Source organism: Ptychodera flava, chromosome 12 (assembly GCF_041260155.1).
Source record: "Ptychodera flava strain L36383 chromosome 12, AS_Pfla_20210202, whole genome shotgun sequence".
In the NCBI taxonomy this organism is placed as follows: domain Eukaryota; kingdom Metazoa; phylum Hemichordata; class Enteropneusta; family Ptychoderidae; genus Ptychodera; species Ptychodera flava.
The window spans coordinates 14,742,431-14,766,159 of record NC_091939.1 but is presented as its reverse complement, the minus strand read 5'-3'; the positions used below and the strand labels follow the sequence as shown (position 1 = coordinate 14,766,159).

At 37.6% G+C, this 23,729-nt stretch overlaps 1 protein-coding gene across 1 annotated transcript; it reads right to left on the bottom strand.

The window, feature by feature from the left end:
• Nucleotides 1-1,222: 1,222 nt before the first annotated feature.
• LOC139146063 (uncharacterized) lies at nucleotides 1,223-21,732 on the bottom strand. The gene is made up of 31 exons (XM_070717511.1): nucleotides 21,697-21,732; nucleotides 19,193-19,389; nucleotides 17,300-17,537; nucleotides 16,497-16,703; nucleotides 16,076-16,181; nucleotides 15,858-15,974; nucleotides 15,477-15,644; nucleotides 15,074-15,222; nucleotides 14,553-14,681; nucleotides 14,307-14,445; nucleotides 13,891-14,077; nucleotides 13,153-13,364; nucleotides 12,914-13,026; nucleotides 12,553-12,672; nucleotides 12,197-12,325; nucleotides 11,550-11,771; nucleotides 11,290-11,427; nucleotides 10,719-10,896; nucleotides 9,640-9,777; nucleotides 9,107-9,244; nucleotides 8,842-8,972; nucleotides 8,485-8,629; nucleotides 7,909-8,069; nucleotides 7,160-7,403; nucleotides 6,191-6,772; nucleotides 5,436-5,636; nucleotides 4,901-5,091; nucleotides 4,271-4,382; nucleotides 3,784-4,112; nucleotides 2,535-2,745; nucleotides 1,223-2,014 (listed from the first exon to the last, which is right to left on the bottom strand). The coding sequence occupies exons 1-31, from the start codon at nucleotides 21,730-21,732 to the stop codon at nucleotides 1,749-1,751; spliced, it is 5,634 nt and encodes a 1,877-aa protein (XP_070573612.1). The 3' UTR covers nucleotides 1,223-1,748.
• Nucleotides 21,733-23,729: the final 1,997 nt, after the last annotated feature.

Sequence of the window (23,729 nt, the reverse complement as noted above, 5' to 3'; positions counted from 1 at the left end):
GGTTAAAGCCGTTAAAGCGGGAACTTTAGCATTAATTTTTGCCTGGCATATTGTTCTAAATCTTCTAATTATATATTTTAAATCACTCCCATTAAGCCATATTACCTCCATTTACATTCATATGTCTCCTACTGGCGACGGATTTGTTGAATAAAGTTACGGGATTTGCGCGGTTAGAGGGAAATACAAAAACTGTTTGAAACTACCGTCCCATTACGGTTTGAAAAGCTTCCCCTCCCTGCACAATAATTTCTCCTCTTTCCCCTCCCACCTATCAAACGTCCCCAGTGCCTCTCTCCACCACATGAACTCAAAAGTGCCCTCTCAAAATAACAAAAGCTTCACTCTGTCCTCTCAGTGACATCAACACACGATTTTGTCCTTCGAATTAAAGTGTGCTTAAAGGTAAATAAAAGAGCAAATTCTCCGTCTCTTGATATAAAAGAGATATCATCTTCCCCGCCAATTGATAGTATAAAAAATAAATGCCTTCTTGCCGTTTCATCCCATATCCAATCACTGGAATGGCATGTCGTACCGAAGATGCTGTGTCGATATCTCAAGAATGGTAGGTTACTAGACAAAAATAAAATATTTCGAACGTGCATGGTTTGAGCATATGGAATTTATTAGGGTTTGGCATTTACAGAGGTTCTCAGAAGTGAAAATTTACAACATTGTTCATTTGGGGGATTGCAGTGGCAAACAATTATCTTGGTCGTACATATGGGAGGCCGATACATGTCGGTCGTGCTTGCTGGCAAATTGAATTCCTTTTTATGATGAAATTCAATTCTGCTGACAGTTAATCTTTTAGTTTCATTTTTTACGTAACCCTAGTAGTCATTACCCATATATCCCTTACCTCGTTTCTCGTCAAGGACGTGGCTGCTATGTTTGTTTACGTATTGATTAAGCCTGTTTTATTTGTTGGTGACCAAATTATTCATCATCATCATTTTTACTTTTGCCAAAACAATTGTCGTTTTCTATGTTACCAAAGGCACGATTGTAATTTCTGCGGCCAATTTAATTACCCAAATTATAAGCACCATCATTACTTTCTTCAAACACTTTCTTCAAAAACTGCTAATTTTCCGGTTGCCAGAAGCATGGCCATAGTTGCGAGGCTTACGAGTGTCATATTTGGTAACGACGTTATCATTGTTTGTGATATTGATAGCGGTCATACTCAAATGAAGACAGTATAGCGTAGGTACAGCAGCTGATCTCATGCAATTTATTTAAACAAAAATTTTAGTCCATGTTAATGTTGGTTATACACAGCACATTGGTCTTACTATCTTAAACATATTTTCACATAATGGAATTCACCATCCTATCATTGATGCTTCTTCATTATCTATTTCCTATTTCGAATACGTCGACTCTGGGTTTCATTAAAATTGGTTGCTAAAATTATCAGAGAATACAACATGACAAATCGCCTTCTGAATAATATCTGTGGAAATGCGTACTACTCTCTTACTGTTCATAGAGGTAAGCAATAGAATTATCATTGAAATTTAGGACTATAGAAAAATGACGCATTTAGTACATACATTTTACTGTTAAATTTTCATAATTACAACTCAAGTAAGTGCAAAAACGCTCGGTTAATACATCTCCAAAAAGCTATTGAAATATTTATGCGCGTTCAATATCAACGATCTCAAATGAAAAAGTTTGACGATAATGTGATAAAAGATGATAATATGTTCCGATTCATTATAATCTGCTCATAGCGCTTACACGTAGGACAGTATACCACTGAGAGTGTCATAAAGACCAGCCTCGTTCACAGCCATAATGCTGACGAAGTATGAGCGGGACTTGTCGGCGGCAAGGAAATCGTAGCTTGTGACGCGTGTTTCGAACCACTTGATGATGTCACTTCCGCCCTGAAGCGTGCTGATAGTGAGGTGGTATATCAACGTCGAGTTATTTTTAAATACGTTGTTCCAGCGAATGGTAACGACATCTGAAGCTGACCACGTATACTGTATGTTCTCGCCTACATTGAAATTATGGAAAGTTACAAAATATATCAAAATGACTATTGTTACTCACAAGGTTGAATGAATACAAATTCACTTTCAGCGATTCCATCAATAATACACGTTCAAAACACTGACTTCACACCACGCCTGTACGAAACATGATTGCCGTAAATAGAAAAGATATATAGCCAGAGATACATTTCAGTACACTGTTATTATTTTTGCCTAATTATTATTCCACGGCCACGCCTTTAGGCATATCGCAAGATATAGCGAGACTTGGCTGTATGTATATGATGTATCAGTCGGTCACCAGCAACGGAAAACAATCCTTAAATTCTATAAGATAGGATAGTGACTGTAATCTTAAATTTTACATGATTGTAGATACTTTTGTTCTGCTCTTAAGACTGCTGATCTGTCGACATGTGTTGTTATTAACATCTATAGCAAACTTAACAGCATGCAGGATATTGTAAAATGTTTTGCAGTGGTGAAAATGATCTTCTGCATTTGTATATTTTTGCACTTTACCTGTTAACACAGGAGCGTTAGTTTCTATGGTAACATTAGATGACATAACATCACTCTTCAACCCCACATGATTGACAGCTCGGATCTGCACTTGGTAAGTCTTGTAAGATTCAAGGTTGATACCGGAAAGCATTGCTGCCATCTGTCCGTCCTCGCCGATACCTCTCCAATCGTTGCCCATGTTGGAACTGCCATCTCCCAATACCCTGCACTTTAATTTTAAGAATAATTTGTAAAATTTACGTGATATAAAAGGTAAAATCTGAATTAATGAGCAAATCACTAACAATATTGAATCTGTATTATGTGCCTTCCACATATTATCAGCAAATATGGAAAATTTTTGTGAATATGTTTCATTCATAAGTCAACAACGAGCGACAATTCCTCTATATCTCCATGAACAAACGCCATAAGAAAAGTTCCATAACTCAAACGTATGCTGCTATATGTTATTACAATCGTTGCTCGTCTTTAAATCTCTTACGGTTTCGGTCGCCATGATAGTCGTATAGATCGGAGTAAGGTGACCAATACGTTTGCTTATACAGAGAGTTGACAAGTCAGCAGGTGTCGCGTGCGTGACATAGCTGCCACGCTACGCATTCACTTCATGTTCGGAGGTAGACCGTGCGAACGGTAGAATGTTTGCTAGACGTTATATAAAATTACAAGAACTATGATGGAATAGCCACAGGATAAAAGTACAAGCAACTTATAAAGCCCTAATTTTGGCTACCCTAAATATCCTTGTTTCCCAGAGCCCTTCAAATTTTTATGTCTTCGAAGTCATATTGTAGGCTACGGGGCAGCTATTTTTGTTTTCTTTTTTCTTTCAAATGTAGTTCAGGAACTCTCCAAAATTGACGACTTTTATCGTGCATATCTCGACGTTTACCGTACATTATTACGGCAGATAATATTTTACTATAAACGTCACCAGGATGGAGAGATATGAGCACTGGTATATGATAAAGAGGTTTATTATTTTAGCAAGCATCGTTACCAGCTTTGAATCATTGGCAAGGATATAGTTGTACGAATTACCTTGCAACATAATTTTCATAGCCTAATGTTCCTTTTTCTTTAAGACTGGCAAAGACCTCGCATTAAGTCAACCTGAACTGTCAGTCATTTGGTCTCTTAGTGGTGTTTTACCTTGAAATTGTTACAAACAGCCTTATTCATGGGACAACTTGATGGTCTTTTGCAAAGCGATATAAACCCATCAAGCATAAGAAAATTTTACCTCGTAGTGGGATATGCCTGATAGATCAGAGAACCCATTCCAAATAACGTTGATGTTGTCAGTGGATGCTTGGTGGTTTCCTCGTGTCTCAAACATCGACGGTGAACTTGAAACCACTCGGACAGTAGCCTCTTCTGATCGAGGACCTTCTTGCACGATTGTCACGCCGTTCGATGTAATTTGGTTGTACAACCCAGCAAAGTTCTTACAACGAACTGTGGCATATATAGTCTGTCCGTGGTTGAGTAATCCAGCGAAGCTTTCCTCCACAAACGCTAGATCATCGGTCACAGTAAACGGTTTCAATGTTCCCGAACCCGGGCTAAATCCTGAAATAAAAAAAGGGTGCTCGATGTTAATTATCAATTGTGCAACATCTCCCTGTAATCACTGTAACTACACAGAAAATGTCAGACCTTCCTTGTTGTATCAATCAACTTCAACAAATACAAAGACAAATCATAGAAATCATCGGACCACTACCTACCCAGGGCCCATTCACAAAATTCAACTTTACTTTCAGGATCTGAAACATTCCACTGTACAGAAATGACTGATGAAGTCTGATGAGTCAAATCCTTTCCAATGTGTGCGCCATCCTAAAAGAAAACGAAAAAATTGTAGACGTATTTGAATACCTTGACAACAAAATAATGCCGCAATTTTGGTCCATCCCGGTCGATCAAAATCTCGCAACAATTACACGGTGCACTTCGCCATGGCAAATGCTCTATGTACACTTTCCAGTAGAAGGTATTTTATCTTTGTCACACATCAACGAGAATGTGAAAACGAATGTGCATCAAGGAAGGATTTGTCACGGTGTGGTTAGAGGGAATGTGATTTGGTCTGCTTCGACCGACAGGTAGAGCGAGGTGTAAAATTTGTAAAATATCCCACAACAGCGCGCCTAAGGGAAAAGTTTTACAAAAAACATCTACGTAATTAATCATAGCGTGATAATATGTTAAACGATGTCATACCAGTTTAAAGTTTAACATAAGAATGGTTCTATTTCACTTGAACGATTACAAAGATAATTGAATTTAATGGTACCGGTGATCGCCTATGTTACTTCAATGAATTATAATACAGCAAGAGGATAAATGAAGTGTACCTTTATACAACAAATATTTGGTGCTGTCACATCTACTATCATCGGCTGTGAATAGAACACTGAACGAAGATCGGCGGCATTTCGTGCTGTGACCGTTACATGTATTGGTATTCCATGACTGAGTAGCAAATCGTCCGCGAAGGCATGGGACGAACGACCGACAGACTTGAATGACTGCACTTGCGTACCGCCTAGGAAAGATGAACAGAAAGAAGATGCCACATTACAAAGTTAATTGCGGATGCTCATTATATCAAATATCATCTTCTCTTCTGTTAAATGACACTGATATCGATGGAATGAAAGAGATTATTTCAAAAAATGTTGTTGAAATGATTATCGAAAAGTATTTTTATTTAACAAAAGTATATTTTATTTTTTCGATTGTGGAATGTCTTAGATGTCAAAGTCACGTTCACTGTTCTAAAGTTTTAGGGAATCCTTAAACTCAGCTTTAACAATTCGGAATGAAATTGTTAGTTTTAACATTTGCTAGAATAACATGGTGGCAGGGATGTCTTAATGATTACGTCACCTTTGACAGTGCCTATTGCCCACAGATATTCAACAATGGGACTTTCTGTATCCAAGATATTCCAACTGGCGGACACAGAGTGTGTCCGTCCATTTGTTCTGGAATGTAGACTGATACAACTTGGTTGTTCATTTCCATCGTAAACTTCGCCATCGACATGGACTGCAAGGTGTTGGATTCGTGCATTGTCTACCGCTATGCCTGTAATAGAGCAGAAACATGCACATAAAATAAATAGTTACACATAAAACGTATGAAGAGAGAGTGATAAGCAATGTTTTAAGCACGTAGAACAAGGGAAGAGTTCAATTTCAAGTTGCTCGTTCAACGCGGGCGTTTCTGTTGAAATCCCCGGTAAACGGTCCCGGATTCGGTTACTTTAATTGGATATCTTCCTAAGCCAATTCTGGATCAAATATAGCTCTTTCGCCTGAAGAGATGAAGTCTGCAAGGTATATAAATTTAAAACTTCAAAATCTCGATGTAATATCAAATGGTAAGTGTCAGTGACAAAATTAATAACATATGGACTGTACTTGGACAATTTTTACAAACTAGCTGTTAAAGTGGTGATTGCTACAGTTTCCATTCTTATATACCTTAACATCTACACATTGTCTAACATTCATATGATTTGATTTCTTTAACATTATGTTAATGTATTATTTAGGTAATAGTTTTAATCAGAGGTCTATACATTATGCACAAACTGAGCACATTTCTGTAAACTTGACATCTAGGAGCAATAAACCCACCATTTCTTCTTCCAAGAGAGCCTATTGTCACGGTGGTTGAATCTGACTCGGCTGTGAAATAGTAGATATGCTCATACCATTCAAGTCCGTTGTTACCATGGTTACCATTCCTCTGGTACAGCTTGAAGACTCGGTGAATACCGGGGATCTGAATAAAACCTTCTTGTGATAGCAGTGGCACAGTAAACTGCCGTAGATGGTTGATGTAAATAGAGAACTTGTATTTGTCTCCCGCTGTAGTTTCAATTGTCTGTGATACAGTGCCATGGACAATCAAGTACGAGTCCTCTAACTGCGCCTCCGACCCGGCCGAAATGACCACATAACCCGTACCATTTACCTGCCAGTCCTTTGGCAGGCACAGAGTGCTGGAAGCGTTGATAGTGCAGTTTCTTTTGACTGTATTTTCGTCTTGTCCCAAAGCTTCTTCGAACGAGGGATTTCGAAGGAGGTTACCTTCTGCAACAAACTTCAAAATGTTCTGTGGTGGCGTTGTGTCAACAAGAACGCCGTTCGACACTGCAGCCTGGGATTCCAAACCAACTGCGTCCATGGCAGATACTTTGGAATAATAATGTGTACCTGGAAAGGTATAATATCGGGAATGAATGGATGAATAAATAAGTATACCAACGACCATTCTAAACAATTTAAGATAACAAATTTACCCAAATGTATCCTAATTGATAAACTACGGCAAACCTCGATTTAGGTTCTACGGCAAACTGGCATCCTCTATGCATGAATAAGATGTTGGTATATAACAAACTTTATTTATGGATATCATTTTTACACACATAAATGTATGTTTCTAACCTATCACTGAAGAAATATTTTATCAGTGCTGTCTGAGAGTTTCCTAATGTTATACACATAAAGAACTTAAGGTAAGTTTGTGCTGTTTTTTTTTTTCTGAAGTTACTATTTCTGGTAACATTATTGATATTGTTTCGTTTCTTTTATATTTACCTGAAGTCATGGGCACATCAAGTTCCACTGACATTGACAGATGTAAGCCAACATCCCTGCATGGAAAAATGTCTTCAAGACCCGGCTGACTACCAACACACCATTTATAATGATGAATAGAAGATTGTAGGTCAGAAAACCCATACCACGACGCCGAAACTAATGTGCTGGAATTTTGATGATCAGCGTCATGAACGCCAAGTCCATCATCCACTCTACCGGAAGCGGGTTCAGTGGTATCAATCTAGAAACATAAACAGGAATACATTACATTTATCAAGTGGAGAGGACTAGATAAAGCAAATATAAATCTCTTTGTTTAGCAGTCTCACTGCAGTTTTCAATCTAACCTTTTATAAAGCACTTAGATGGCAAAATATATTCTTTCAGTTTTCTTGCGATGGGCTGCTTTCGATACTTGCGAAGAGGTGCATACTTTATGACATATTATCAATGAATGAAAGAAGTGTGATAATAATATATCAGCCTAGCGATAGGGTCATTGGCCATTTTAAGGAAACATATATGATCATACTTCCTAATACTGGTATGTGGTTCTTCATCATCTTTGTTTACTTCTGAAGCGAAGGATAGACGTTCATTCATTCCTTTTTGGAAACAATTACGAAGTCATTCACAACAAAGGCCCTTTTTGATTATAGCATACATTATAAGCTGACAAACTTATACAATAGAGAACGCAACAAAATCAGATCTTGCAGATATCATTAAATGAGCGGTTAACTCACCAGAATTCCATCGGATGAGGCTATGGAATGAAGTCCTGCAAGACTGACAGCCATCACGTTCATGTAATATTTGTGATTATTTCGAAGAGATAGATTTGTTATCATTCCTTTGTATTCACTGACGCTGAACACTGTAGAGTTGTATGGTGTTATATCTTCACCTGAAATTTTATAATTCAGAGAGAAATACGGAATCATGAATTAAGATAACTTCTGAAAAAATGGTAAAGGTCAATACTTTTGGCTAAGATCTAGACAATTGTAAAGATGTGTTTCTATTTCAATAATTCCTAAACATCAGATGACAATTAAGTTGTTCGTTGCGTGTAAAAATGACTTGGATGTGAAAGGACGTGATAGTTCCTCACTATGATTAATGTTGACTTAAAACTTTAACTTTACACTTGCTTTAAAACTTTGAAGAAACTTCAGTGTATGTGACCGCTACTGACAAACACAGTTTTAATCACTTTTAGTAAGAACTACGGGGGTAAAAATTCATATTTAATATTGCAAAATAAATTATAAGCTCAATTAGACTAATGAAATAGTTTGTGCCACCAATGCAATACATACCTTGGGGAACTGTGCTTATTGAAACCATAAAATGACTCAAACCAGAGGTACTTGGAAACACATTTTTCCATGAAACTCTCAATGTACCCAGGTCATTTGAGTAATCAATGTCTACTAGATTGGTTAGATCGGCTAGGTCCTTTACCTAAATGACAACAGAGGATGAACAATTAAAACACCAATGCATCAACGTATTTGTTTTCATATTTCTGAAATGATCTGCTCGTATCATAATATAAACACAGCCAGTAGAACTTGAATTACAATGAACAGTACGGATTGTGTTGACACAGAGGTTTTAATGTAACAAGACTGGTAATATTGTACGTATCGATATTTGATGACGTTTTCCTTTACCTTTCTTGAAGTTGAAATAGATGGCACTGTGAAATCGGGTATTACTCCGTCTGACTGGAAAACAGCAAAAGTTCGGTCGTCGTACCATGCCCTGACGTAGAACACGTACTCAACGTCAGGATGGAGATTTCCTAGATTATAAGAGAAAATGATTATTTCATGTGATAAGTAACAAAATAGCGCTAACCATTTAGCAGTTCCAATGGAGTTGGTGTGTTCTTTCATTGAAGAAAAAATTAGAAGCATATGTCTTGCAATGACTCACCCGATCTCAGAGAGAAGACTGCAAAGCTTCTCATGCCGGCATCATGCCATATTCTGTCTTTTGCCGGATTCAGTAAACCTGAACCTGGTATTCCTCCTTTGCTGCCGACCGTCCATTCATATCTCTGAATGGGTATGTCTAAAGATAAGTCATACCATGGCATAGTTATTGGAATGCATCATTGTAACAAAATCTATGTTCATATAGCATATCAATCACTCTCAAAAGTTTGTGTTTTTGCGTAATATTTGAACTTCTATGTATATAATCCTACAAAGACGTCAATTTTTGACTGCCGGACAATGTCGCATTTTCTTTGAACACGCATGGGTTTGAGACATGGAATCTTATCAAGGCACAATCATGTATCTATCAAAAGGTGGCTATCGCCCCATTTTTTAAACAACTTTCAGCCTCACTGCAATGGTATTTTCATATCTTTTCTTGTAAGAAATGCAGATGAGGGGAAACTGATTCGTTATGTGCATGAAGCATACTAACTATGTTATGTAATAGAGAAATCAATAACATACCCCTATCTGTGTTCTTCCATTTAGCTGCTATTGTACACGCTGAAGGGGTGTAATCTACATCCTGGTCCTGCAAATCAGCCTCATTGTCATGATAGTCCAAGACATCGACCACATCAACCTGTTCATACTGACCATCCCCTGAGATGGAACGTATTAAAGAATTTTTAGCACATTTTGATCACAAGGTATTCTCAAGGTGTCACAAAAGTACATATCACATTTATCTATCAACTAATCTAGACATTGCTATATACTTGCTATATATTATTGAGCCTATGTGATGAAGTCACAAATTCTGCTTGTACAGAGACAGAACCGATACCGCCAATATTATTTAAATGACAGTTTATTTTGACACCCGTTCGAGATCGAAATAACTGTATCATACAGTTCCGACTTTATACTGGTCTTTGTACAACTGCCCTGTCAACATAAGTTATTTGCCCTATATTCAAAACTTCTGCGTATTAAACTGTAAAAAGGGAAAAGACGTGATTTTCACTTGCAGACTTTAGTCTATAAAAAGTTAAAACTCTTCTTATAACAGCGTAAAGTTGAGCTGATTTCAAAGCTCAAATTATTGTCTGCATGGAACCCACGTATGTATGATGCTACCTATATTGAGTGGATTTAAACAGACCCTCTGCAGGGTCAGTTTTGTCGTTGTACAAGCCGAATTTCCGCCTTCATCAAATGAGCATACAAAAATCCATCATGAATAGGTTTGTGGGAAGTTTGCCTAATGCTATTCATGATATTGAGGATGGTGATAATGATGACTATGGTAATGATGATATCGGTGATGATCATCACCTCTGCCACATGCTAAACAATGCCTGTATATTTTGCACGGCCTAACACACTCAAGTTTATTTTGAGCTATTCATTAGTATACCATCATGTAAATATTGCATGCCCATGAGCACATGGCATGGCTCCCCTCAAACAACCTGTCTTACTTTCTGAGATAAACTGTACACAACAAATTCTTGGCATTGTAATGCAATGTGTTTTTTATAAAAAATTATAGGCCACTTTTCTCATGTATATAATTACTGTCAAGCATTGTTGACACTGACCGGTAACATCGTTGCATTCGACCGTTGAATCGTGGCATAACTGGTTTTGTGGTGCGCATGTGCAGTCTCCTTCACATGTTTGTGAATCACATCGACGCAGAAGTGATAGAACCCCACTTAAGTTATTGGACTTCACTACCACGAATGTTTCATGTGCTTCGTAACTGCGCAAACCGACCTAAAAACGTTGAAATTTGCAAGGCATTGTTAGTTTTCTTGGACACACTATGGAATAACGAACATGGTGTTTCATGGCCTTTCTAAGATAATAAGTATAGAGCTGGTATAATTCATTTACAAAAATAAAGAGTGATTCCTGGCTAAATAAGGGCAACCTAAAGTTGAAAGTCTGTATAAGATATTCTATTTTTGTAACTATGTCTTAAATGATTTGTGTTATATGTCAGAAGGAAAGCATATTTTGAGTTCTCACTTTAGAACTCTACGATTTATCATAATGGACATAGATACAAAAATAATTTTAGCTCGCAAGGTACCCACAGTTTCTCAATGAAAAAAGTTCCTGTCGAAGAAATGCCATTTTAATTGTGAAAATGTAAAACAATCTTACTCCATTGATGGCCCATAGTGCACAGTAGATGTGTTCCCCAGGATGAAGATCTCTTGTCACTGGAATGGAAGCAGTTTGCACCACACCTTCATCTAAGTGTGAGCTTCCATGAACATATTGGATTCTGACAGCTTGGTCCTAAAAGGAAACAGAATATCCTCCATTACGTTGCCTGTTCCAGATCAGTATAAGAAGAGGACAGGAATTTTATTCATTTCAATATGAAAGTGCTGACACTTTAGAAACTTGATATTACTCACATCTGTCAGATCTCGTGCTGCAAAGCTGGTTCCTAGGGTCACAAAATAGTGTCTTATTCCCGAATGGATATCCACAAAACCAAGCCAGGCCAAGTTGACTTTTGCTGTTTCACTTCCTTGACCTTGCAAGTACGTCATCCAGCTCTGTCTGTGACGACTCAAGCCTGCTGCATGGTCTGTTGCCACAGCAAATGTCCCAACACTTGGCGGACTTGAATCAACCTTGTTGGAAATATACCAAGCACAAATTAGTGTAAGCGCAATAATATATATGTCTCGATGATGATTAATGGTAACTATAATAGTATATAACAAATAACAATTCCATAATGGTTGGATGATCACGAATAAGCTAATGTTTTCTTTTTTATGGCATATTTTCCTAAATACATTTCAGAAGTAAGTTACTGCCTTTTTTTGTTGGCGGTCGTAAACACGGTGTACAATAATACAATTTAAAGTTATTTTATCTGACTTTTAACTCAGAGGTTGACATATAATATCTAGCGTGCCTAAGATAAGTGCGTATTCTGAAGCATTTATACAACAATAACTCTAGACCTTCGATATCTATTCTCGATGTTTCTTTTTGTTTGATAAATATTTTTACAGATCCCTGTGTCTTTTAGTTATTTTACACCACCTACCAGTATTCCTGGTGATTCACTCATTGAACACAGTTTGGCGCCATTGCAAGCGATGACTTTGACTGAATACGTATCACCATCATGTAGTGTCAAGTTAGTGAATACATGGTGATGTACACCTCCTGTAGTCTGTCAGAAAAAAACGACGTTCAGTTATCAGAATAACACAGATCTATCTGCTAAATGGGTCGTATTGGTATTTGTGGAATGCCATAGTGTTTTTGTGGTCTCTCCTTGGACTGAGACTACGACCTTTCGAAGTCCAGTATCTAAGCAGTGGACCGACACTGTTGCTGTTTGCATTTCTACAGCGAAACATTCATTGGGTACATGTATCACAATTCAACCAAACTTACCTTTACGGGTAGTACAGACATATCGGACTGATGATGGGTGAATACTGAAAGTCGGTGGTGCTCTATTTGACTGTCAGGATCACTGAATGCCCAAGATACACGGAGCATTGATCGCCAAATCTAGATACAAAAAAGGTTACTTGTCAGGGCGTAAGAAAGATGTTATTGCACAGTTCTTCCTGAAAGTTAGCAGTTCAGTCAGCAGTAACATTCCAATAAATATATGATTGTAAACGCTTACTTCGTAAAGATACGGTTATACCAAAGCAAAAAGAGTTGATCATAATTGACCATAAGACTGACAAAATAGAACCCATTTTACTCTTGTTAAAGTTTATACAAGGGCATTACACAATCTAACCTGGGTCTCCGGCGTTATTGAGCCTTCATTCACATCAAGCCTAGCGGCTGTCACAGTCTCGGGAGGAGAGTTGTCAACAATTATGCCATTAGACGCTGCTTCAGTAAACAAGCCTGCAGAAAATAATTGAAAATGCTCAAAGTTAACAGATAGAGAGGAAGCGTAAACTTTATTTAAGAAACAGCATAGTTTCACTTCTCATTGAAAACCATGCAATTGATTAGACGTTTACGTCTCACCTGCTTTGTTATACGCCCTGACAGTGACGTAAATTGGCACATTAAGGGGTAATGGCTGTTGCAACTGCGAAGTGAACGCCCTTTCCGTCAGATGTAGTCTTGTCGATGCCATGACGTTATCACCACCTGGGATAGTTCCAGCAAGCCATTCGTAGTGGGAAAGTTGAGTATGCGGGTCATGAAAGTTGAACCAGTGAGCGGATATTGCTGTCCTGCAAGATTAAGTCAGACCGTTATTGGAAATGTTCTTCGTAACCGAGGAGGTAACACTGCAACACTTCGACACTCCAGGTAATATTTGCACCCATATTATCAGTGTAAAATGATTTCTTCTCTGTAAACCTATAGAAATACCTCATTAAGGTAGAACACGCCTTGGGGACAGATATTCGGACTCTCAAACTTTTTCAATTCTTTTCTGATCTACCACTTGTGGGGGTTAGTTTTAAAGCTCTTGGCGTTAGAAAACTTTTCACCGGCTTAGTTTTTTGAAAATCGAAATTTCTTTTTTTTTTACTCCATAGAGTTAACACAGGAATTGCGGCAATTTTGAATTTCAAATATCGGTAAATCTCGAGTAATTTGTTTCTCTAGTTCCGAAATTTGCACGGTGACCCCCGATTTTTGTTCTTGATTGTGAAAGAGAATGTTTGAACTATTCTTTGAGGAAAGTTTAAACAAAAGTTTAAGTCTTTCACTTTCGAGGTGCATACTACCTTAAGAAGGTAAATGACATACCTTGATGCCTGATATGCATGATCTCCATCACTAATGCCATCATAAACAATGCCTGCTACAGGCGGTGAGTTGTCCGCTATGATACCATCAGATGACACTGTTGTACACAGCTCTGCAGCGTTACATGCTGTCACCGTCGTGTAGTATCTAACTCCTGGCTGCAGATTCAGGTCACTGGCACTCATCTCTATCAGTGAGAATACAAAATGGCCATATGTTCAATCATATACACAATGCATTTTTTTATTGTAGCCTAATCATAGATGGTAGAGTTTCATACCATAATGTATCTGTACACTGAAAGAATTCAATTTTTTGCCATAACATTACTAATCACATTACTTCGAACGGATCAGGGTATCACGTCTTGAATATCAATACATAAGGAACCACTTATGATTGATGAAAATCGATACCTGTAACAAGACCCACGAACTCCTCTTCCAAGATGTCATCGTATCCCGGAGAAGTACCAATTTTCCATGAATATCCCACAATATCTGTGTGGGGTTCATGAAATCCTTTCCAGCGTGCAGTGAGAGAATCCAAACGAGTCTGCATGAATAACGAGTGTACATTAGGTTACAATAGTACATATACGATCGATATTACCTAGCTTTAAAGAGATAGGTATGATGCCATAAAGCTCGACTATAACGTACCTGGTAATCAAGGTCCTTGTCATCCTCAACCGACTGACCATCATAGACCATTCCGTGTTCAGGTGGGCTACTGTCGACGACAACGCCCCCGGACGACGCTGTTGTAGAAAGTCCTGCACCATTGTATGCCTTGAAATAATCAGGTTTACGGCAAGAAAGGATTAATGGATAGATTGATTAGCATCTCCCTCTCTCTCTCCTTTCCCCCCCTCTCTCTCTCTCTCTCTCTCTCTCTCTCTCTCTCTCTCTCTCTCTCTCACACACACACACACATACACACACACACACACGTATTTTGTGTATATGTATATCTTACTTGATTTGACGGATTGAGTCGGTTTAATTCATTTTCTCCTTTGCTTCAATGGTGAATATTTCCTGAATAGGTTTGTTCACGTAGGAATTAATGCTTATTAAAAATAACCATTTCACTCAGAACTAAAATATGTTACGTATGTGAGAAGAACTCATTCATAAATTTGGATAATTTGTTGATCTGCTTTCATCTATATGTTACTTACAGTCACAGTGACATAGTATGTGTGTCCTTGTTTTAATGTTAGGTCATCGAAGTTAGCATCGTTGATTTCAGGCTCCATTGTCACAATGCAAGGAAAGACATCAGCAAATCCGGGTCTTGAGCCAATGCACCACTCATAGTGGTCAATACCTGAAAGTATACCGGAAGAAAACGTGTAATGTACAGGTATGCAACCAAACTACCGAGAAAGTGAGAAAGTTAATTTCTGCTTCCTTTGCACCAGTTAGGCCTAAAGAATGCATAGACATAGCATAATGGAACGATACATGTTAATATGTGATATGTAAGTACCATGACAAATAGAGATATATACTTGCTATCACTCAAGCGCAAGTATAGAATCTATGACTTATACTTTGAAACACGATTATGGGTACACATACCACTTTCCTGATCTTCAAAGACGCCATTCCATTTTGCAGATATTGCCGATACAGACGTCAAGTATGCACCACCAACGTCGATCGTTTTGTCTGTTTTCATTGGTGGAGTGACATCAACAGTGACGCCATCAGACACAACATCGGAAGACAGGCCCACAAAATCCGTTGCTGTCAAAAATCAACATAGGTTTTACATGTCACGTAATATAAAGTAAGAAGGATAATCATTTGTATCGATTGGATGTTATCTGAAGTATTCTTTAACGTATTGTTTGGTAGTTGATGGCTCACATGTAGAATTTCTTACAAGAACTTATCCATCACAAGGTAATTAGGATATTTCCTTTGAATTCAGGACAAGGCTGTCACTTTCAAGATTACCTCTAACTGTCGCATAGTATGTTTGTCCACCTTGGAGTTGGAGATCATGTACCACCGCCCAGTTGGTGATGCCAACATCGTCAAAGTCGAGCACATCGACCCCTCCTGGAGACGTTCCTTCAAATTGAAAATATATTAAAAATGTTATCAACATAATATACGTTGTGTTGCCTTGATAGGCTTAACCATGGCTACAAACATGAATACTAAATACTAACCTATTGCCACATCATACTTTCTAATTCCCGAACTGTGCTTAGTTCTGCCGTGTTCTTCAACGTCGTAGAAATCATCCCAGTTTAGCACTAATTCAGATGTTGTTATCTGCAAAAGTGAGAAATACACGTACATGTAACAGGTTTTAAAGTTTAAGAAGAATATAAGGGCATCTGGTTTCGTTTACTGTGCGCTAGCCAAAAACTCCTTTAGGGTGGCACAGGGAACGAGACAAAACCAGGTGACCCTCTGGATCCTATTTTACTAATATGGGATGTACATGTACAGATGAATACACTCTTATGAATCGATGTTCAAGGCATGTCAGTTTGACTGAAGACAGAATTTTGCAAATTTTGACCAAAGATTTTCAAGACATGCTAAATTCCACGACGTGACTGTAGGGGGCATTACAGAAGTTACCTGAAACCTTTGTTTCACTGAGCCTATCCAAACATTCCCATGTGTAGGTGGTGTTTGGTCGACTACGATTCCATCGGAACATGCACTTGTTTCAGGAAGTAACAGCTCTGTTTTTTCGTACTCTTTTCGGGTTGCCTCTGCATGTACACAGACGTAATATCTGTAACCGTGATGTAGTTGAAGATTTTCTACGTTGATAAAGTTAGCCTGCACAGAAGAAAATATATATAAAAATGGCGTAATATTATTTGGGCATTAGGACATACTAAATCATCCTGTCATAGGTATCGAAGTGTTGGATCTAAATGAATTTAAAGGTTGACTCCATGGCATGGAAAACGCATATATTTGCTAATTATAATTTCTTCTTTTCACCAGGTACAACTCACCCTTGTTTAAATAAAACTATTAAATACAGAACACTCTTGCAGAATGATATCCAAAATATAAACCTTCTAAAATTTCTTGCTAGGCTGCAGCTTGGTCGGATCTGTCTTAAAATGTATAGAAAATATGGTTCCTACCATCCCACGTCCTTTGAAATGGTAAGTATATTCGTTTACAACATCTAACATGAAGAATAGCCCTCTTCTAATTTGCACATATCGGTTTGTCTATTCAAAGTAAAGAAGTGATCCTTTTCTCTGGTTCATAACCGAGGAAAGATCAATAGCTTTTTGTCAGTCTTTCTTGATGATTGTACTGTACATTCCTGATCAGTTATTTATGACGGATGTTTCGAATTTTAATTCCTTATCTAATCAAGTTTTATCGTAAAAAATGAATTATCCTTTAAAGGTTACCTGTGTCTCCCCGCAAGCAAGTACCTCAGATTCTCCACAATCATATGAATTGTAGTAATTGTAGTCCAATAGACTCTGCTGTATTTCTTGATTGTGTCCGATTGGGTCGTGTTTCACAATTTTCCACTCATAGCGGCCATGTCGCAGTGTTGGCCAAACTGCTGACAATTTGTCTGCCGATCTTGTGTATTCAGCATCTGAGTGTTTCCAATGAGCATTCTCTGCTAGCTCGACATTTCTGAAATAATTATTGCAAAATGTTTACATTTTGTCACTTATTATTTCCTAAGCGTTAGTTTTATGGATTTGCTGGTTCATCTGCTTATATATGCGTCTATAAATGTGTTGATGGTTGGTCTCAAAATTGATATTAATACTGAAAGGTTAAGTGAAGCCATGGGTCGCATTTTGTGGTGTGAGACACTGTCCCTCCACTACCAGTCTGGAAACCATACTTGTCAAAGATGGCGTGTACATTAGATGCCGTATTTTGCTAAAAGTCACCCTCTTGCAAAGCTTCATTCAATTTTCATTAATTTGTCAACGCGAGATTAAATATTGGTTGAGCTCACCTTTAAGCATGACAAGCCTGAGTCGTAAGTTCGACGAGAAAGAAGTGTAAGTTTATGCACATTTTGTGCCAATCACCCGATTTTCTGTCTTTTTTTTTCAATACTTCAAAAAAACGTAACTATACTCTGGCTGTGAAATCCCACATTATGTTTTTAAATATTATATGACAAAATTTATTTTAGCAGTGAAAGTCTTCCATTTTAATGAGTCTTTTCAATTTTCCTTATCATGACACTGATCATTTTTGAGTGTCAGTCTTTCAACCTATGTTTTTTTTAAGAATGGCAATAAGTCATGCAAAACAAAGTTGCCTGTTATTCTAATATACAATGGTTTCAAATGAGGTATTTAATTTCAAAAACTTGTTTTTAAGTTTTCGACTTAAATATTTTTATCAGTAATACAAAAATTTAAGCTTTGTACCCTAAATATGTACCCTCTTTATCCTTCGAGTAAGCTATCTACCATTACTAAAATTAATTGAAATATATAATATTTCTTTGATAAGAAATATTGCTTTGAAAAAAGTGCGTTAGTTAAGAGCAGCTACTTTAAAGTGTTTATAACCCCTACAGCAAGGAGAGGACGTAATATGGATTGGTCTTAGAATCTGTCACCTAGCTTGGATAAATTGATGAGTCATAGTTTGAGAATGGAAATGAACCATTCTTTAATGCGCTATGTCAGAAATGTCAATTTTAAATTGAGGAAGCTTTGAACACTTTCATTTCCCGTTTGATTCAACATTCTTCGTAGCGATCAAAATGTAACAATTTTGTCACCCCTCGTACTTGACAAAATTAAAGTTTGAAGTCTTTTGAAAGTAGAACGACCAGTTTTGCAATATTTTATGCCAATAGTATAAGAAATGTGAAAATGCACAGTTCTTTGTAAATACGATGCTAAACATTGCTTAAGGTATTAATTATTGGTTATTCATATCAAGCTCGATCACAAAGAAACCAGCCGCATTTCCAGACCAGTGATAGAAGGACTGTGTGTCCGATACAGGTGGAATAGGAACAAGTTGTTACACATACTTTAAAACAAAATTAAAATCGTTTCTTACTACTGGTGAAAGACCAATGTTTCAGTGTTTAGGAGAAGTGCTATTATAGAAGTGACTTCAAACGGCAACACACCGTATATCGCCATACAATTTGTCTGATCAATGATGTAATCAGTATATAAAATATGCAACATATCGACTCCTTTTTGCAGCAATACCTTCTTGTCTGGGAATATTTCGAATCTGACTAATGTACCTACGCTTTATGCAGAAAGCTGACATACAGTCTCATCAGCCTTCTGCGTACGTACCTTACATTGAAACCATCATAGTCGCCAACTGCGTCAATAACTATGTTTGGTAATATTAGTCTGGGATTAACCGCTTCACAGTCGATGATGTTCCTGTAAATAGTAGACGATAATCCCGCTTTGTTGTACCCTCGTAGACCGAGCTGAAGGCACTTAGTAAATGTAAGTGCGCTTGGTAGTTTGACAGAGGTTCGGTACTGTAACAATAACATTGTTTACAGGTAATTTGTTTTGCGATTTTATTGAAATGCTGGGCAAAATACTTGGTATACGTTCAGTATATTTACGAATATTGACGTATATGGAACACAAAATTAATGGTATATGTAACGTATATCTTGTATATGGAACATTTCAATACGTAAGGAAATAAAACAGATCGATGGGCAAATTGCTTGATATACAACGATATATACACATATACTGATTCTTTACATTTATAAAATACGTTAAGTATACTCTTACGTATACTAATAAATGCACAAGTACAATGTACACTTGGTGTGCAAAGATCTGCACTATGTATATTCTGCATAAATATACGCTAAGTATATACATAAACGTATTGATATGTTCCATTTACAAAGATAAACGTTACGTATACCACTTAATGTTGTGTTCCGTATACGTCAATATTGGATGATTATGGCTTTGCTATAATAATGGTTAACGCGGGGAAGGGCACGGGACACAGGCCATTCTACCTTTGCCTGACAACCACGCCCTCACTTTGCTCAACACACAATAAACCCCTGCCTCTCGAACCACAGCTGCTTCTTGTTCACCCTCACTATCAATATGAAAGCCCTGCATGCCTGCAACGCTAACGTACACATCATAAATCCCCTCCCACCCACAATATATATATATATATATTTATATATATATATATATATATATATATATATATATATATATATTATATATATATATATATATATATATATATATATATATAAAGCTGTGGCGTTAGCAGTTCACATACAGACATATATTACAGTTAGTCATATTTCTGTTTAGATGTTATTTGGATGATAAAATTTCAATAAAGTTTCTTGAGCTGCTGTCGCAGACCCGGAGGGACCATGGTACCATGTTGCCCAATACATGGTATGATCCAGCAAGGGGTCCGTGCAATCTTCCCAGCCGCCACGACGCTATGCATCCCCGCTTTGGCAGTAGGTGCATCCTGGGTAACGCGTTGCCCTCCCTTGTGGTCTTGCAAATCTGCGACTGGCTTCACGGAAAGGCCGCGCGACGCCCGGATGTTCCATCGCCCCTGGATTTCGGCCAAGCCCTGTCTCCGTGTCGTTTCTTTGCGGTAAACGTAAATTTACTTGAACGTATATCAAGGATTTTGCCCATATCACAGAATATGTTCTTAAAATTCAAGCAAACAACTTTAAGTTATTTTCTGCGTCATACCGTATTGCTTTGTCCGGACATTAAATTTAATTGTTTCCAAGGAAACAAGATGTCTCCATGTCTTGTGGTTCCCTCTGAATTCTTGACACTTAATGTCCATTCATAATAATCGATAGGTTCTTGAAATTCTCTGTATTCGGCCAACATTTCTTGTTGTACAAATCCCTGCCATTCGAATGTCAATTCTTCCGTTTGACTATTAAAAATAAGATAACAAATTATCAAAGTGTGAAACCCTTACATGCCGAGATCGATTAATCAATACATGATGTCTGTGTTTTGGATATGTGAAAATATCTTATCTAATGCTTACTCAAAAGTAATGGTCACATCCATTGTGTGACCACGATTGTAAATTTTAAACGGATATGGTTGTTGCTTTTATCCATACTCACTTGTCATATACGATTTCATTAATTCCCATGGGTACAGGTGGCATCGGAATCACCCAAAATCCATTGCTGGAGACTGACTTAAAACACCCGGCACTGTGACAGAACTTCACGATTGATCGATAGTGATGCCCGGGCATTAAAGACAGATCTGTAGCGTGGAAAGAATTCAGTACTCTGGTGGGTTGGAAGTCTGAGACTTGGTTCCATACTGAAAAAGAGCTGCAAAAAGGAAAATAATAAAAAACATGAAGTTTTACGGCTGTATCACTGACAGTTAAATAGTTCATCAGGAATAAATTTCTTTGAAACAAAAAAATATTACCTTAAATGGCGTCAATATTTCTAACTTACCTATTAATTTCACTTTCCTTCTGTAAAGCCCATTGTCCGTATGTGATGAATTCTTTCAACTGATCTGGTAACCTCCAGTGAGCAGACACTGTGTTTAAGGATGCTTTGAAACTAATGTCAGATTGACACTCAGTCGGAGGAACAAAGTCGTGGTGCGTTGCATTTATTCTTTCACCTGTTGTGGAATAGAAACAGTTTTGTAATATGATAATTAAAAGTTATTAACTGTAAAATCCAGGTCAATTGAAGGTGAAGTGGACATTCCCTACGGAGCCTGTATTGACTGATCAGGATGGGCATGCGCATATATAATATTCTACGAAGAATACTTACCATCCGTCGTTTCACACGCTCTCCCGTCATAGACATCTACATCTGTTAATATTGATTCTTCTTCAATAACAACAACACCGTCAGAACTGACAGTCACATTGCCGACTTCAGTAGACGCTATCAGAGTCACGTAATACTTCTGTAATCATAATCATAATATCTGTATTTTTGTATATTCAGTTCAAAACAGAGCGGATGTCCAATTTTTACGAAAAAATAATTATTATATTAAGGAAAGAGTTATCAGTCTGCTCATGGAGACCAAATGACAACAAATAAAAAATTGTTCTATACCTGATAGGTGAGGAGTGTTATCCCGCTAAATATATATGTTGATAGCGATGAACCAACAACTTGAAATGGGACAATGTCATCTAGTCCAGATGATGTACCAAGTGCAATGCTGTAGGCTATATCTTGGTATGGATGTGAGAAACCAAACCACTGACATAAGATCTCAGACGTGTGTGCCTGAACATCGATATCTTCTGGTATCTAACCATGACAAACAGAAATTTTACTGCTGACCACCAAATGAAAATATGTTATACGAATACTAAAAATTAATAATAATAATAATAATAATAATAATAATAATAATAATATAATAATATAATACGAGCTTCAAATACGTTATCTTATAATGAGGTTTATAATACACGAAAATAAGTATTAAGAATATAAAACGGGCGTCCAATGTCCACATACCCCCAATTGCACATTGTCAGCTGGATGGGATATTTCATAGACGACTCCAGCTGCTGGTGGGAGCACATCATGTCTGTAGGGTAGTGATGTTCCGATGACGCCCAGGCCAGCTACGTTTTCTACTTTAACTGAAACGTAGTACACATGTTGACCGTGGAGATGCCAGTTAAGTAGAGTTGTTGCTATGGCAGCACAAGATGGCGGTGTTGTTGCCTGACACAGGTCAGAGCTTAAAGTGTCAATCGGTGCAAAAGACATAACATTAGATCCTCCCTCTGTATCGCCTGAAACAAGATAAAGACATTAAATTTAATGCCACTTCTCTTTTTCAAGCTTTAGCGTATATCTATTTGTACGTATGTAGGAATTGACTACTCACCGACAGCAATGGCGTAGTTGGTAAGCGGTTCCGAGTCATCGTTGTCTAAGAATGCATTCTCGTTCCACATTGCCACGAGAAATTCCTCTCCTACGTCATTATTTTCAAAGGAGACTAGAATATCACCATTGAACACTGGAGGAGTGACATCAACGAAAAGTGGTCCGATAACCTACATGTAAACGATAATTAATATCGGTAAACCTTACTCAAAGGAAACAAATAACTTGCAAAACCACTTCAACTGTAATAATTAATATGCAGTCCATCTCAAGACGAATGCGCCTGGGGGAAGGACATTCAGACTATCATAGTTTTTCCAATACGTTTCTGGTGTACCGTTGGGGTTCAGAAAGCTCTTGGAGTCAGAACAAATATCAGCCCGGGAGAAAGGGTACTCCTATAGAAGGTGTACGGGTATGTGCTGCCCAAATGGGTCACTTTTTCACTAAAACATCCTTAAGCATGGGTAGATTTTCTTCCAAAAAGCCTTAAGTATGGGTCGATAACAAAACAAATGTCAAATGCTTTAGGAAAACCTGCACAAACAACAAAATAAAGGTGAAATTCCCCAAATTTGTAAAACAAATCTCTAACAATGGTCAATTTTTTGGAATATGCGTCCACGGGTAGATTCGACTAAGGTGGCACCTAAAATATCAGGAGTACCTCCCCCAGGAAATTTACTTTCTTAGTTTTTCGAAAAATCGTCGACAATTTTACTTTCCCAACAGAGCTGACATCGGGACGGCGGCCATTGTGAATCGCAATATCGGTATATGTTGGGTAATTTGTTTCTTTGGTACCGAACTTTGTACAGACCCGTGATTCATATTCTGCAATTTGTACGAAAATGGTTGAAAATCTGATTGGGCAAAGTTTGAGCAAAAGGCTAAGTATTTCACTTTACAGGCTAAAAATCAGAATGAACAGCGAGCTATGACAG